The 14,192-nt window shown below is 43.0% G+C and overlaps 2 protein-coding genes across 7 annotated transcripts in view; both read left to right on the forward strand.

The window, feature by feature from the left end:
* Window positions 1–585: 585 nt before the first annotated feature.
* LOC119704602 (translation initiation factor IF-2-like) lies at window positions 586–1,578 on the forward strand. The gene has a single exon (XM_038146082.1). It carries the CDS (start codon window positions 586–588, stop codon window positions 1,576–1,578), a length of 993 nt encoding a protein of 330 aa, XP_038002010.1.
* The window catches only part of WDR33 (WD repeat domain 33), a 69,183-nt gene continuing 56,317 nt past the window's right edge, over window positions 1,327–14,192 (forward strand). For 3 of the 6 annotated variants that reach the window (XM_038145254.1, XM_038145257.1, XM_038145256.1), the window contains exon 1: window positions 1,339–1,507. The gene's annotated coding sequence lies outside the window, so the exon portion shown is untranslated. Of the gene's footprint in view, window positions 1,508–14,192 lie in introns of all 6 variants that reach the window. The other 3 variants (XM_038145260.1, XM_038145259.1, XM_038145255.1) reach the window with 2 other exon arrangements.

Here is a 14,192-nt window from a genome sequence, read left to right on the forward strand (position 1 = left end):
ACTTCAGACAGATTTGTGAATGAGCTGGGGTGGCAGTGGCTCCTCCAAGCCTATAAACCACACACGCAACTTTACCACGCTCACAATAATTACAATTGAGGAAGTAAAACCAATGTGGCAAATCTTTATTTTATAAAGCTTAGTGCCCCCTTTGGATACAGCATATGCTTCCCAGAAGCTGCTCCTGCTGAACTGGGTTTGTTCTGTAAAATGTTTCTGTTCAAGCAGCTTTAAGACATTTTCATCTAAACACACAGACTCTTAGGTCTTAATCACAGCTAATTCAGGGAAAAAAGCCATTCTGCACCTCTCCATCTACACTCGTGTTACTACCTGATGACGCCTTCGTAAGCACCCTTAAGACTACCAAGGAGTGTAAGAGACCTAGGGATCTGTAAATGATCTCAGGAGTTTGCACTATCCTACACAAACAGATTATTATGAACCTTGAGATTAGTAGGTTTCGCTTGTGCTTTGGAGCCCGGTAACGGGGACAGACAATGGAATCGCGGAATCGATTAGGTTGGAAAAGACCTCTGAGATCGAGTCCAACCTCTGAGCGAACACCACCCTGTCAACCAGACCATGGCGCCGAGTGCCACCTCCAGTCTTTCCTTAACCACCTCCAGAGACGGTGACCCCACCGCCTCCCTGGGCAGCCCATTCCGAAGGTATTTCTGGGAGCCCCGGCAGGCGCAGTGTCTTGTAGCGCCGGGGCGTTTGGTGAGCGTGAGAGAGCTAACACGGGGCAGCGCGCAACGCAGCTGTGCGCGGAAGCAATTATCGCTCTGGCCGCCGGCAGAGCCTCTTTTGGTAAGCTGGAGCCGGCTGGCCCGAGGTCCCGGGAGTGTCCGGGGGCAGATCCCAGCCCAACGGGTCCCGGGAGTGTCCGGGGCAGATCCCGGCCCAGCGGCTCCCGGGAGTGTCCGGGGGCAGATCCCGGCCCAACGGGTCCCGGGAGTGTCCGGAGGCGGGTCCCGGCCCAGCGGGTCCCGGGAGTGTCCGGAGGCGGGTCCCGGCCCAACGGGTCCCGGGAGTGTCCGGGGCAGATCCCGGCCCAGCGGGTCCCGGGAGTGTCCGGGCCCGGGTCCCGGCCCGGCGCCCATGGGGGACCCTCAGCGCCCCCTGTGTCCCCGCCCCACGCGGGACGGCCCCGCCGGGCACTCTGCGCATGCGCGCAGCTCCGCGCGCTCTCGCCCTGTGATTGGTGCGCCGGCCAGGTCGTCTCGCGAAAGCGGCGCGCGCCCCGCCCCACCCCAAGTGCGCACGCGCGTTGCCGCCCGAGGCCCTTCAGGCGCGGCGCCCCCGCCCGCGCGCCCTGGCGTAGTGCGCGTGCGCACGGGCGTGGGGCGCGTGCGCTGCTGGCGGGGGAGGCGGAGGGAAGATGGCGGGCGGCCGCGGGTCGTGAGGCGGCGGCGGCGGCGGAGTTTGCCGGAGCCAGGAGGACGAGGCGGGCGGCGAGGTGTCGGTGGGGCGCGGAGTCCCGGTACGAGAGGTTGGCTGGGCGGTGAGTGCGGCTCAGTGCTGGGCGGGGCGGGGGAGCAGCCGGGGAAGCGAGGCCGCCTCCGCCATTTTTAGGCCGCGGCCCTGGAGCGGCGCGGCCGGGGCAGAGTGGGGGCCGCCGGCGGGAGCAGGGGATCCCCCGGCCGGGGCGCCCTGGGCCGTGGCGAGAGCCGAGCTGGGGCCCGGTGCCGCGGCCGGGCCCCGTGGCGGCGTGTGCTCGAGGGCCGGGCCTGGAAGCGGACAGCGGGGCCCCTGTCCTCTTCACTGCACAGGTGTCTGTCGGTGGCTTCGCCCCAGTCTCTCAATCCCGGCTTTTTCTACTTCTTTTAATGTTATTATTTCTTAATATTATTCTCCTCTCCGCCTTGGGTCCGAGTGGAGATCGGGTTGTGACTGCTTTGAAAATAGTTTTGGCCATTATGAACCGTGTTAGATACCTCGAAGTTTTTACTTATGTGGTTTTTTTTTTTACCTGGGTAATCCTCTGTGTATTAAGGAGAGAGAAGAAAAGGCCACAGTCGTAGAATACTAGTTAGGTTAGTATTCAGGCTTCTCAGTTGCCAAGTGAGATAACTGCATTTGCCATTAAAGAGGGGTTTTAGTTCTGTAGGACTAATAGATATTGGTAAAAGAATGGGAAACTATTATTTTCAGTTTTCGTACGGATCCCGGGAGGGCTGTTGCTCACGGTTGTTACTGTGGAGCAGCGCTGTTGTTGGAGTATGTTCCCTGCCGTGTGATGAACACAGCCGTGTGCAGCAGACACTGGCGCTGGCATGGTGGAGGGGCTGGTGATCGTGCGGTGTCACATTCCACTGGTCGAGACTCATCAGCCTGTGCACGGGTGGCAAACCTAGGGGACGTGTTCAACTTGAAAAAAATAGCTCAGCAGTTTTCCCTTGGAGAGAGCTCGTTAAATTTCCTGCCTCCTTAGAGGTGTGTGTTATTTCTCTCGTGCTGATAGTTATCTTCTTGGCTATGAGTAAGTAGCTGTATAGTCTCAAACACAGTATTGTTTAATATCAGCAGTTGCTTAAACACATCTGTCTGACAGAGCTGTCATAGGTAAGTAGTTCTGTGCTGTACGAGTCTTGTGCTTCATTGTATCCTTGCGTGCAGTTTGTGGGTACTATTTGGGAATCTTTTTCTCTGTAGGCAGTAATCCCTCATCCTTCTTGCAGCATATTTTTATTCTTTTATGCCTAACTCAATGCTCTAACTTTTCTGCTTAACTTATGCTTTGTCCTTTTCTTTGAGAGAGGCAATATTGCATGCCAAAGAGTTTATAGTGTGCAAAAAGTGTTGTGCCAAAACACTCCAGGGCTCCCTGCTCCTAAGTTCTTTTCCAAGTAAACTGACACTTAAAGCTCAGTGATGTGCTGTGATATTCTGCCATTATCTTACTCTGAGGATATATAATTATATATAATATATATGTAATCTGATTCTTAACATCTTGTTCACTTGTGTTGTAATAGTTCTAATGAGAAGATCTGAAAATATAGATACTAAAAATAGATTAAAGTATGGAAAGATTCGGGGGAGGGAAAAAACCCTTAGAGCTGCAGAGAATGTTAGGTGTGAGTAACTACTCATAGAGCTTTAAAACCTTTTGACCTAAATATCAGTCACTGCAAACAGGGACAGCCATTCCCTGCTGTCTGAAGTGCTGGTCCTCCACTGAACCCTTGGAGCAGTAAATACTGGACTGTTTGGACTGTTGGAATTGAAAATTTCTCATCAGTTTTGTCTTCGTGATATCAGCACAGAAAGTAAAAGCCTAATAATCGTGAACTGTGCTTGAGATAGAGGTGCTAGGAACGGCTCCTTTTGCTGCAGCACAGACCTTGGTCTGAGGAGGGGATAAGAAGTCTCCTGTTTTGCTCCCATCCTAGCAGAGGAGTCTTCTGACTCACCTGGAAAACCACTCATGGGGAAGACATTAGGCTGAGGAACCATATGCAAGGAATACGGTCTAGCCTGTACTGGGATGATTCCATGCAAAATATTTCATTTTGTGCATCTGCTAGCCAGATATCTGGGGAATTTCAGGAGTTGGTTCAGTAACTCTGGAAATGAGAATTGTTTTGGCCTTGCTCAGATAGAGGTTATAGTTTAGAAAACTACTTGTGAAAACAAGCCGGAAGCTATCGGCACTGTGTTTGTGAATTTTACAGAATTTCCTCTTTATTTGCCATGTTTACATTCCTGACCCTGGATCGTTATGTTAACAAAGGTGAAAATGCAGACATGCAGGCCCGGGTGGTGTGGCTAATACAGACACTGGGCACTGTCAGAGCATGGTGGGGGGGGGAGGTGTGCCAAGGGCCTTTCAAAAGATTAAAACTTTAAGATAACCTTGGGTTTTGCTTCTTATCATAGAAAATATCTGAAGGTAAGAGCAGAGAAGTAGAGTTTTTGATAGCTAACTGGTTTTGATTTGTGTTTTGCTGGTAATTTCACTTCAGTTTGGAGCATCCACTGTCCTTTATTTTCCAAATGGTGCTAAACTTCCTAGCAATCCATTCTTGCTCACTAGTAAAGCTACTCAGCATTTCATAATGTCACTTCTGGTTCAGCCTGCTCTCCACACCGGGGCTGGGTGTCCCAGGCATGCTGTTGTGAAACCTGGAATGGGGATTGAAGGGTATGTTTAGCAGGAAAGCAGCGAGCTGGTTCCTCTGGTGTGCTAATAGCACTTTTGCTAACAGTTTGCTGCCGAGGCAGTGAGTTTGCAGTGATTCCTCTCCTGCCTGGGGCTGTGCAGTCATCAGGAGTTCAGTCTGTGTGTGGAGGGATCCTGGAGACCGAGTTACTCGGGGCTGTGAGCCTCAGTTCGCTGATTCTGCTCCTGTTCTACTGCTTTCACTCACTGGGGCTTCATCACATTTTCTCTCACCAGTGGAAGCAGAGACTCTCTACAGTATTGCTCATCGCTGTTTTCTAACCCTGATAAAGCTTGTGTTGTTCCAAACAATTGCATATAAGTGTTCTTACACATATAGATAGAACATTAAAAAAAAGTATGAGCAATTTTTCACATTCTTTACACACAAATGAAAACATTTCTTTCTCTTATGTAATGCATCAAGTAACCCTGGTACATTTTTTTTCTGTCAGTAAGAGAGTTAGAACTTTATATTCAACTTCATTTTTCCTTTAAATAGGGATTTTTTCCATACATTGATGTTAAATCTGAACACTTTCAATCTTCTGTTCAGTTTGTTGGTTGATTTTGATGCAAAGAACAATAACATGCCATATGAGCTCTTTGGTGCTATTTAATTAGTCTTCTGTATAATGAAGTATATTGGTTAAAAATTCTATTAACTTTTGGAGCTTTGAAAATATTATCAGCGTAGTTGTAAATTTTATTTAACTATAATTTTAGGTAATTTAAAGTAATTAAAATTATGGTATTCTTCTGCCTGTCCAGAAGTTGGTGCAGTGGTGCAGGTGACTGCACAGGGGGACCCTTTCTATGTGCAGAAATTGGATGTTTGTGTTTAGTCTGGGTCACTTTTGTGTTTTGGCCTGGATGTTAAACATCCAGGGTTCTGGAGCCAGTGAGGTGGGAAAGAGGAGGTGATGGCAAATCCCTGTCTCTGCCATGGCTCTGACTTGGGCTGCACTGGGTGATGGTGAGCCTGAGGAGAGGCAGCGTGCGCTGACAGATCAGCTCTTATTTAATCACATCCCTGAAATGATGGTCATGTCTGCAGTACCAAGGTTTCATCCAAAGCACTTGGTCACAAAGCTTGGAGTTTCGGTGGCTCTTGGTCACTCACCTGTGACTTTATCCAAAAGTGAGTGCCATGAAGCTCAGCACGATAGTCTGACAGGATCGGCCAAAAGCAGTTTCGCCATTTGAACAATGGATTTGTTGGCACTGATCAGTTCATTATAATAATGTTTAAATAATTCAGCATGAGCACACGGGTACATGAATTAATCCAAGTTTCTGCAGTTTATGCATTTGAGGATTCCTTTGAATCATTATCCCAAATCCAAAAGAAACATTATAAAAAAGAATATGTTAATGTGTCTTTTTTTAAAGAAGCCAGAGACTGGATAACAAGGAGCCTTTAGTAGTTTTGTCTGGCATGGTTTTGTGTTCATGTGCAGTTCTGGCAGCACAGTGACTTGTATTTTATTTACTGTGGTCAAGGGAGTATTCAGCTGCAGTTTTGGGTTTGACAGGAGCTGGTTAGGCAGCAGCACAGCTCCAGCTAATGAAGTGCTGGATTTACAGCCTGAAGGCTGGGAACCTGTGCAGTAATCTGGCACGGCATTGCCCAGTGTGATGTCTGCTTGCCCTGTTTCTGCTCCTTTGGTTTTCCTGCTGGTCAGTGGAGTCATTCCCTGGCACTCTCAGTAGCCAGCTGCCTGCCAGGCTGCTCTGAGTTTTGACCAATGTTGGCTAAAATGGTCTCGTGACACTGAGCAGCTCTTCAGGTGCGTGTCCAGTGTGGCCATCAGATGTTTGTGTTGGCTTGAAGGAAGGGTCATGGGAGGGAGTGCACAGCTGGGCTCGAGCCAGGGCTGCTTTGGTTTTGGTCTCAGCAGTTTCAGTTTGGATTTGGGTCAGCTCAGCAGTGCAGTGCTGGAGTTCCCTCAGTAGCTATGGCTGCGCTTGGGTTGTGTGGTCACAAAAGAGCAACCACTCTACCCTTGTCCTCCTTCCCCCATCAGTAGAAATCACCACTTACCTTTGAAAAGTTCTTCCTTTGGGCCATGTTTGTAAGCAAACCATTGCACCTCTTTGCAGAGGCTGGTGAAATGTTGTGGGTGTACCACAAGAAAAGTTTGGGACTGTGCAGAGCTGCAGGGAGGAGGAGTGCACACTGAATATGTTTATTCTGCAATGTTTGCACTGTTTCTCAATTACAGAGTTCGGAGCTAAAGTCATGCTAGAATCAGTCATCAAACTATATTTTACAGTCTTTTTGTATGGATGAATGCAAATATTTTGGTCTCCGTAGGAAATCTCAACCTAACAAATGAAGTAGCTCTTTCTCGTAACATCCTTGTAGACTCCTAGCTGATCGATATAAGCCACAGCTGCCAAGCTTTCTATGAAAATACTGACCTAGAACTGGTGATTAATGTGCTCCTTTTGACAGGAAAACTTGCTGGTATTCTCAAGGCAGGAGAGAAGAAGTAGGAAAGAAATGCTAAGGGATTTTAGACTTTTGGAGAACTCCAGCCTTCAAAACTGAAGCTCTCTGGTGATGCAGTGTTCTACTGAATTGTCATTTTCATGGGGAGAGGGATGACTTTTGTATTTAGGGAGAATCTGACACTGAACCCTTTCTCCTTGAAATGCTTTGTGTGAGCTTGACTTTACTGAGAAATGTATTGATACAGAAGGTTTTATTGAACTCTGCTAAATGATAAAAGCAAAGGCTGTTTACCAAAGAATTTAAAAGTGGGCTTTTTTACGAGTTTATATACACACACACACACACATATATACATAACCATATATAGGCATTTGCAGGACTCATAATCCACAAGTGAAGATCAGAAAACATATTCCTGGAATAAACTGGCTCTGTGATTTCAGTCATAAGAAAGTGCATTTGTAATTTATTTCCAGTTGTATGAGATGTGTATACATCACCCATCAGTTTAGAAAGTGTTCTAGTATTGAAAGTTTCTTGTTAAGGAGAAATACCTATGTTGGTTATGTTTGAAAATAGGTGAAAATTTCTGACAAAGCTTAGGACTGCTCAAGTGATATCTATAATTTTATACACTGGGAGCTTGAAGCTACAATAAACAGCACTGTTTGTTTGGTTTGGGGTTTTTTTTGCCATTGTAGGTTTGTTCCTCATGGGATTGAACAGTTTCCAGCCTAACCATGAGCAAACAGGGGTTATGCATTAATCTTCCACACCGTACTGTGGCAAAGGAATAGTTTGCATATGTGCTAGGCTTTCATATCTTAACTGAAGGAGACAGTGAGAAGCTACAGTTCTGAAGATCTTCACGGAAATAATCTGCAGTCACAACTTTATTTGATCAAAATAGTTTTATAAGTGCTGTTTTCTTTGCTGTTTCCTTGATTTAGCAGGTGTTCGATCAGATTTGTTGGGTTTTTTGTTTTTAACTCCTTAGCTTCAACAGTGAGATAAAAATGGGGAGCATTGATAATTAGCAGGGTTCATCAGCCGTGTTTAGCAGCATTGTGTGATTCCATAATGTTTGAATTGTTTGCTGCAATTCCACTACATTTGCTAATGATGTCTCTTCATCAGCTGAGTCTAGGCATAACAACTGTAGGTATTAATTTGCATATTTTGCTATAAACATAGTTGCTAATTTAGCTACTCTGCTGTTGGGGCAGATAACAAATTTCTGTCTTGGATGAGTATGTGTGCATCTGCTACATCTTTTTATGAAAAGATAGTAAAAAATCCCTTAAAAATCTTGGATATTGTGAAGAAAACACTGTAGGGTAGTATGTTATAGGCTGTTTATTCTGCAGTGAGGATGTAGGGTTGTTTAATCTCTTCTTTTCTCACACTGAATACATGAGGTGTGTGAATAACCTTGAGGTGCCCAGAAGATGAGGGCTCTGGTGCACAGTCTCCCCCTCTGGATGCAGGTTAGGGTGTGGACGTCAGTGGTGAATGGATTTTACCATTAAAATATGCAGTGAAATAAGAAATTCTTTTATCTTGGAGTTTCTACTGAGATATAAAATCTCTTTTTGGTGTGAGAAGCAGAAAAGGGATCTTTGAAATACAGTTAATAACTGCTGAAAAAGATGGCTTTTAGTTGTTTCTTGGGGTTTTTTTTAACCTTCTTACACTTCTCACCGTATAAAAGCACACTTTTTCACATGATCACACATGATAGCACTGTCACCCTGCCCCCTGCTACTCCTTCCACACTTCTATTGTGTAATTATAGAAAATTAAGACACTCTTGTCTTTATTTGGCCCAGAAACTGGAATGGCAAACAACATTGTTTTGTCAGAAGATGGGCCTGGGTAACATTAAAGGGGGCAGAGAGGGGCTGGGAGTGAGCATTCCTGGGGTCATGAAGTAAAGATTTTCTTAATTCTATTGGTATTTGCAGTTTCTCTTCTCTGCAAAAGCAAATGTTGCAAGAGTTCTGGGTATGTTTGGTAATCATTTAACAGATGAAGGTTGTGAAAAGTAAATCTTTGTAACATGTTACTACTCTTCATAATTGCCAGATTTTTCTAAAAAGGCTTAGGTGTCTTGTCAGCATTGAATTTGCAACTCTTTGGGTCTCAGATACTCAACTGTGTTTATTATATTAAAATGTATGTTTTTGTTCCATAGTGTGAATGAGGACAAGGAAACTCTTGCTAAATTACATGAACTTTTTTTCTTAATCATCAGAATTTCAGGTGGTTGTGCCTGAAGCAAAGACAATTTGCTGTGTTTCCTGTTTCAGTTTTGCCCTGCAAACTGCCATAGTCCTTCTGGTCCTTTTCCCTTCCTTCCCTTCCTGATAATAAATGTCGCAATACAACATGAAATGACGACACGGATACTGCTGCTCTCCAGGTGAACAAAAAAGAGGGACCTTTATTTTCTGACTCCAACATTTATAGTTTTCTAAAAGTGACAGTGGATTGGAGGGTGACAGTGCCACCTCTCCAATGACACTGGACAGACTAAGAGTCCATCAATTCTCTCTTCCTCCATGAAAGAATGCAAAACATAAGTTATTTACAGAATTGTGTGTGAGAAAGTTTGTTACAAGAATGCAAACATCAGAAGGCTTAGCAAAGTCTTAAAAAATTAGGGTGACATCTAAAGTCCTCTGAAGAATTTTTTTGGAGAATTTCTTGTCACTCTTTCTCCTCCTCTTCTCTGTCCCTGTCCATCCCCTTATGTACCTGAGTCAGGAGGGACTTGAGGAATGGCTCAGCAGAATCACCTGGAAACGAGCAGTGGGACCTGCAGAGCTCTCCGTGGGCAGGCAGAGCCTGCTGGGTTTGTAGGAGCTGCAGAATGACTGGCTGCTCCCAGAGCAGCCCAGAGAGCTTCAGGCAGTGGACAGGAAGCAGCAGCGTTCTCCTCACAAGGAAGAGCAGCTGCTTCTGGAATGAAACTGGGAGGAGCATTCACACAGATTCTGCTTTGACTGTTTTGTTCACTAAGTTTTGAGATTATAACCAGCTGAAGGGGGTCTTGATATTTAGGATTAGCAAGGATGACAGGCTTTTCTTTTCTTTTAAACTACTTTCCATAAGTCAGGTTTTTTGTTGTCTGTCGTAGCACGTTTATGTGTTTTAAACATCACTCCTAAAATTTTTGTTTCCTGACAAAGTAGCAGCTCCAAGGTAAGGCAGCATCAGTAATCACTTCAGCATGAAAATCAAGCTGTGAGTCTTCAGCTAGGTAAGATGAATTGTTATCTCAGGAACTCCCAATAAAAAACTGTTTAGGTTATAATGCACCTCTTGAGAAATACTAAGCAGCAGTTGAAACAAAGGGGTATTTGGGGAGTTTAGAGGCAGGGAAAATGTTCTATTAAAAAAGTTACTGTGAGTTAACTTTAAGATAAAACCAAGGTATCCAGTTGGTAACAGTAAAATCATGGCAGCAAACCAAATCCTGTCAGTCTTCTAGCTGAGGTGCAGTCTGTGGCTGCTTCCGTGTTTTGAAATACAGCTCAAGAAACTTTAGCTCACAGAAGTTGCTGCTTTGAGGTGCAGAAAGGCAAAGATTCCAGGCTGTTGCACTCATGAAAGCAGTTTTCTGTACTGGAGCCAGAGAGGTGAAGCAGGAGCTGTCTGAGTCCTGTGGAATGGAGTATTTTGAGGGTTTTTTATAATGTATGTAAGCACATGATCTCCTGTAAATATGTCTGCTCTGGAATGAGTCAAGGATTCAGCCTGAGCATAAAATAAGGAACATTTGTGGTTTGATTATGAGATATTTGTTGAGTACTAGAAATCCAGAATTTGAAGGAAGTGTTTAAAGAAGGTGTTGAAGTGTGCAGTAGCTTACATGCAGCTAAGCAGGCACAGCTGTTGAAGCTTTTCTCTCTGTAACAAAGAGCTCCAGACTGCCTATTTGAAGGTGCTCTCCTTTGGGATTTTAGGTAGCTCCACTTGCTGAAAGTTTGCTCTCCTGTTTCAGAAGTTCTTGAACATTGTGTGTTTTTATGTGAAACTTAAAGGTGTAGGCCCTTTTTGTCTGTTAAATACCAGCACTCTTTTTCCTGCAGGGAGTAAACCCTTTAAATCCAAAACTGCATCAGTATAATCCCATTTTGCCATGTTGCATGTTCTGTCCTTTTACACTCTATACAGTGGTGAATATATTCAGGTTCTGTTGAAAATCCACAGGTTTGAGCTTCGTGGTGAATCTGGGCATTGTGAAGCTACAGAACTGAAGTTGAAGGGGAAAAAAAGTGCTGCTGCATTTTAGGTTTTTGGTCATGCCAGTGAGATTTTGGACTATGCATAAAACAAAAAGCTGAACAGATCTGTTAGCCTGTTGGGCAGAGTAGTTTGTTGTGACTTAGACAATTAATAATTGAAGTATATTTCTGCAATTTTAATAAAAAATTATAATTAATTATTTTTTTACATTTTCTGTTGGAACACAATGACTGGAATGGGGAAAACTGCTAAATTCTTTCCCTTGATTTGCTTGGTCAGAATTTAAACCCCATTTCTAGGAAAGTTTGGTTCACAAATAAAACACAATAGGGAATGGTTGCAGATGTGTGTTGGGAGCAGAGCAGCAGAGGCCAGGGAAAAAGTGCTTGCTGCAGAGAATAGGGATGTTGCATAATAGCAGTGTTGTATAACACAGGGCAGTATTTCTGCCTTGAGTTTGTTGATTTGCTGTATTATTGATCTCCAGCACCTGTAGATAATTAAGGAGTCTCTCAAATTTTAAGAATTGTTTTGATTTTAAGTTTAAACTTCCTGTGCTCACATCTGCATGCCTCGTAGAAAATCTTTTGAGATGTGCATATAAAAAAGCACAAAAATGCATGCTGCAGTGCCTTTACATAACTCACAAGTGGGAATAATATTTTAAAATATTCAGAGGTCAAGAACCTTACACATTTTTTTTTACTGTTACAGATCTGCTTTTGACTAAAAGGTTGAGCAACTTTGTACTTCCATTATTGAATCTAGTTTTTAACTAATTTTATAATCCTGCCTAATCCACCAATTCTCTCTCATAATCAGTGGGAAAGATACCATTATAGTCTAATGAAACAGAACAGATCTGTGTCACATCTGTTCTGAAATAAAAATAATACAACCTGCATGTAATAAGAACAGTACTCAAAATTACGTGAGATTTTTGATTTTTTTGTCTCACAAGATGTAGAATTCTCAGACATTGGGTAATCTGGTTTTGTGGATCTGATTAAGTGTTTTTCCAATGCAGTAGGAAATTGAAACACAAAGCACTTTGGGGAATTGGTCAGTTTAATCTGTTTTCACTACATCTGCAGTTTGGCATAGTGTTGTTTTTTTTCTTTTTTTCACATTTTTGTCAGTGTTTTCTGAGTGGATTTACCTTATGTGAAGTGAAGGAAATGTAAGATTAATATTTTCTTTAGAAATTGATGGCATCTGAATGGAGCAGAAACCAAATCTCATCTCCTGTAAGAGATCAATTCATTGACAGGCATGCAAATTAGTTTTGGCAGATTTCAAGTGTATGTTCAGGAAAATGTGGTAGAAGCTTGCTGCTGCTGGTTTTACAGTGGCTTTGGTAATGGGATTTTCTGATACTTTGCAGGTTTCAATCACACCTGCAGCTCTCTTGCTCCATTCCTATCAGTGAGTGAAGCAAGGGAGATGTAGAAACCCTGATTGAAAACAAACCTTCTGCTCAGGTTCATTTTCTGTTTAAAAGAGAAATAATTTTGGGTCTATCTCATTTAGTTTAAAATAATTGGAAGACTATTTAAATGGTTTGGAGAAGTGAAGAATCCTTTTTTTTTTTTTTTTTTTTTCCCTGTGTAACCCCCTACCTGGAAATTTCATGATTTCAAGAACTTGTCTGCCACTTTTCTCAGTCTTTAACCAGGATGGCTGGCTCTGTTTCTGTGCAATGGAGAAATGATGTGTGTGTACATGCATGTTTATTTATTTATCTCTTTTTTTTTAATATATTGTTTTCTAAAACATGTTTGCTGAAGATGGCAAAAATTTGCACATTTATGTCTGGAATATATATTTTCACATCATTCTTTTGCCCTGGGAAGAGGTAGGATTCCCAGGAAAGGAAAGAGGCTAGATGAGGAGACCAAGAAAGAGCTTTCCTTAGGAAGGGGAAGCCATGGAAGGATCCCCTGCTGGTGTCCAGAGCAGAAATGCACATTCTGCCAAAGGAGAAAAGAAAGGCAGATCTTTTGGCATGCAGATACTAAGTGTTGATACTCTGTGATGAGGGAAAAGAATAACATTAAACTGTATTTGATATGATTGTTTTTCTGAACAGATGTGCTTATTCAGATGCACTTACAGAATTCTTAATACACAAATTAAAAATGCAGAGATGTTTTCTCAGAGATGACTATTGACAGTAGGACTTCTTAATTTTAGAAAGGAATGTAGTTATCTATACATTGTAGATGTGAAAGTGCTTTGCTCATCAAAGAAAGATGTATTGAGTAATAAGCTCGGTGAGGTGCCCTTGCCCTGTGGTGGTGTTACCTCATTCTGAGGCCTCAGGACACCGAGGTGGTTCTTCTCCAGTGCTGTGTTTTTCACCAAGTGTCCCAAACCGTGTTTTGAACTCCTGTGAGCTGTAGCAGTGCAGATAACTCCTGTCAGACCTCGCTGTTTCTGTTACACTGGAAAAGAGCGTTTTTAGAGCCTGTGTGTACTTTATAATAGAACTGCTACACTTTAAAGAAGTGTTAAATAGATACACTCAGGAAAAGTGTAGCACTCCTTCTCCTCTGCTGCTTCAGCCATTTCAGGCAGTGTCCTCTAAGCTTCACTGTGTGGTTTGCAGAGTGACTGCTGCTTGCACTCTGCACCATAACCTTTGCTTCCATTGGGAAACATACTTTTCTTTTGGCATATTCAGTTTATAACTCGCTGTATTCCACCCAAGTGTCTTTACCTTCAGTTAAAAATACCTGTTAAATAGGCAAGGATGTTTTACTTACCAATTAACTGTATTTTATTAATGATGAGCTTTATTTTTTGCATAAACCATATGAAATATGTCAAGATTATACATGAATCAGGTGGGGGTTTTTTTTTGTGTAGTATTGAGCTACCTATAAGTAGTGTTGTATTTAATAAAAGCCTTGACTCTTTTCTCCAAGCTTTACTAGTTTGGTGGTTTTAGTTTGGTTGGAGTAGGGTAATTTGTTTTGTTTTCATTTAGTGAAGTTATGTGTGAAATGCTTTGGTTGCATGATTGAAGTTGCAATCTGTCAATTTCCAATCCTTAATGCAAGGTTCATTTTTGTATAAAAGGAACAGCTATATCCAAACAAGATGATGAAGTAATAATGCTACTGTGTAAATGCCAGTATTACCTTTGTAGCCTCATTTGGGTACGTTAATTCAGTGGTTACCATTTTCTGTAATTGACTAATACCTTATGTGACTTTTTGCTCATTTTAAAAAGCAAAGAAACTGCCCAAATCCATCTGCCTTTACCCCATGCTGCTGTGGGTGTGAGATTTTTGAGAGTTTTTTCACTTTTAA

This window comes from Motacilla alba, chromosome 9, assembly GCF_015832195.1.
Source record: "Motacilla alba alba isolate MOTALB_02 chromosome 9, Motacilla_alba_V1.0_pri, whole genome shotgun sequence".
In the NCBI taxonomy this organism is placed as follows: Eukaryota; Metazoa; Chordata; class Aves; order Passeriformes; family Motacillidae; genus Motacilla; species Motacilla alba.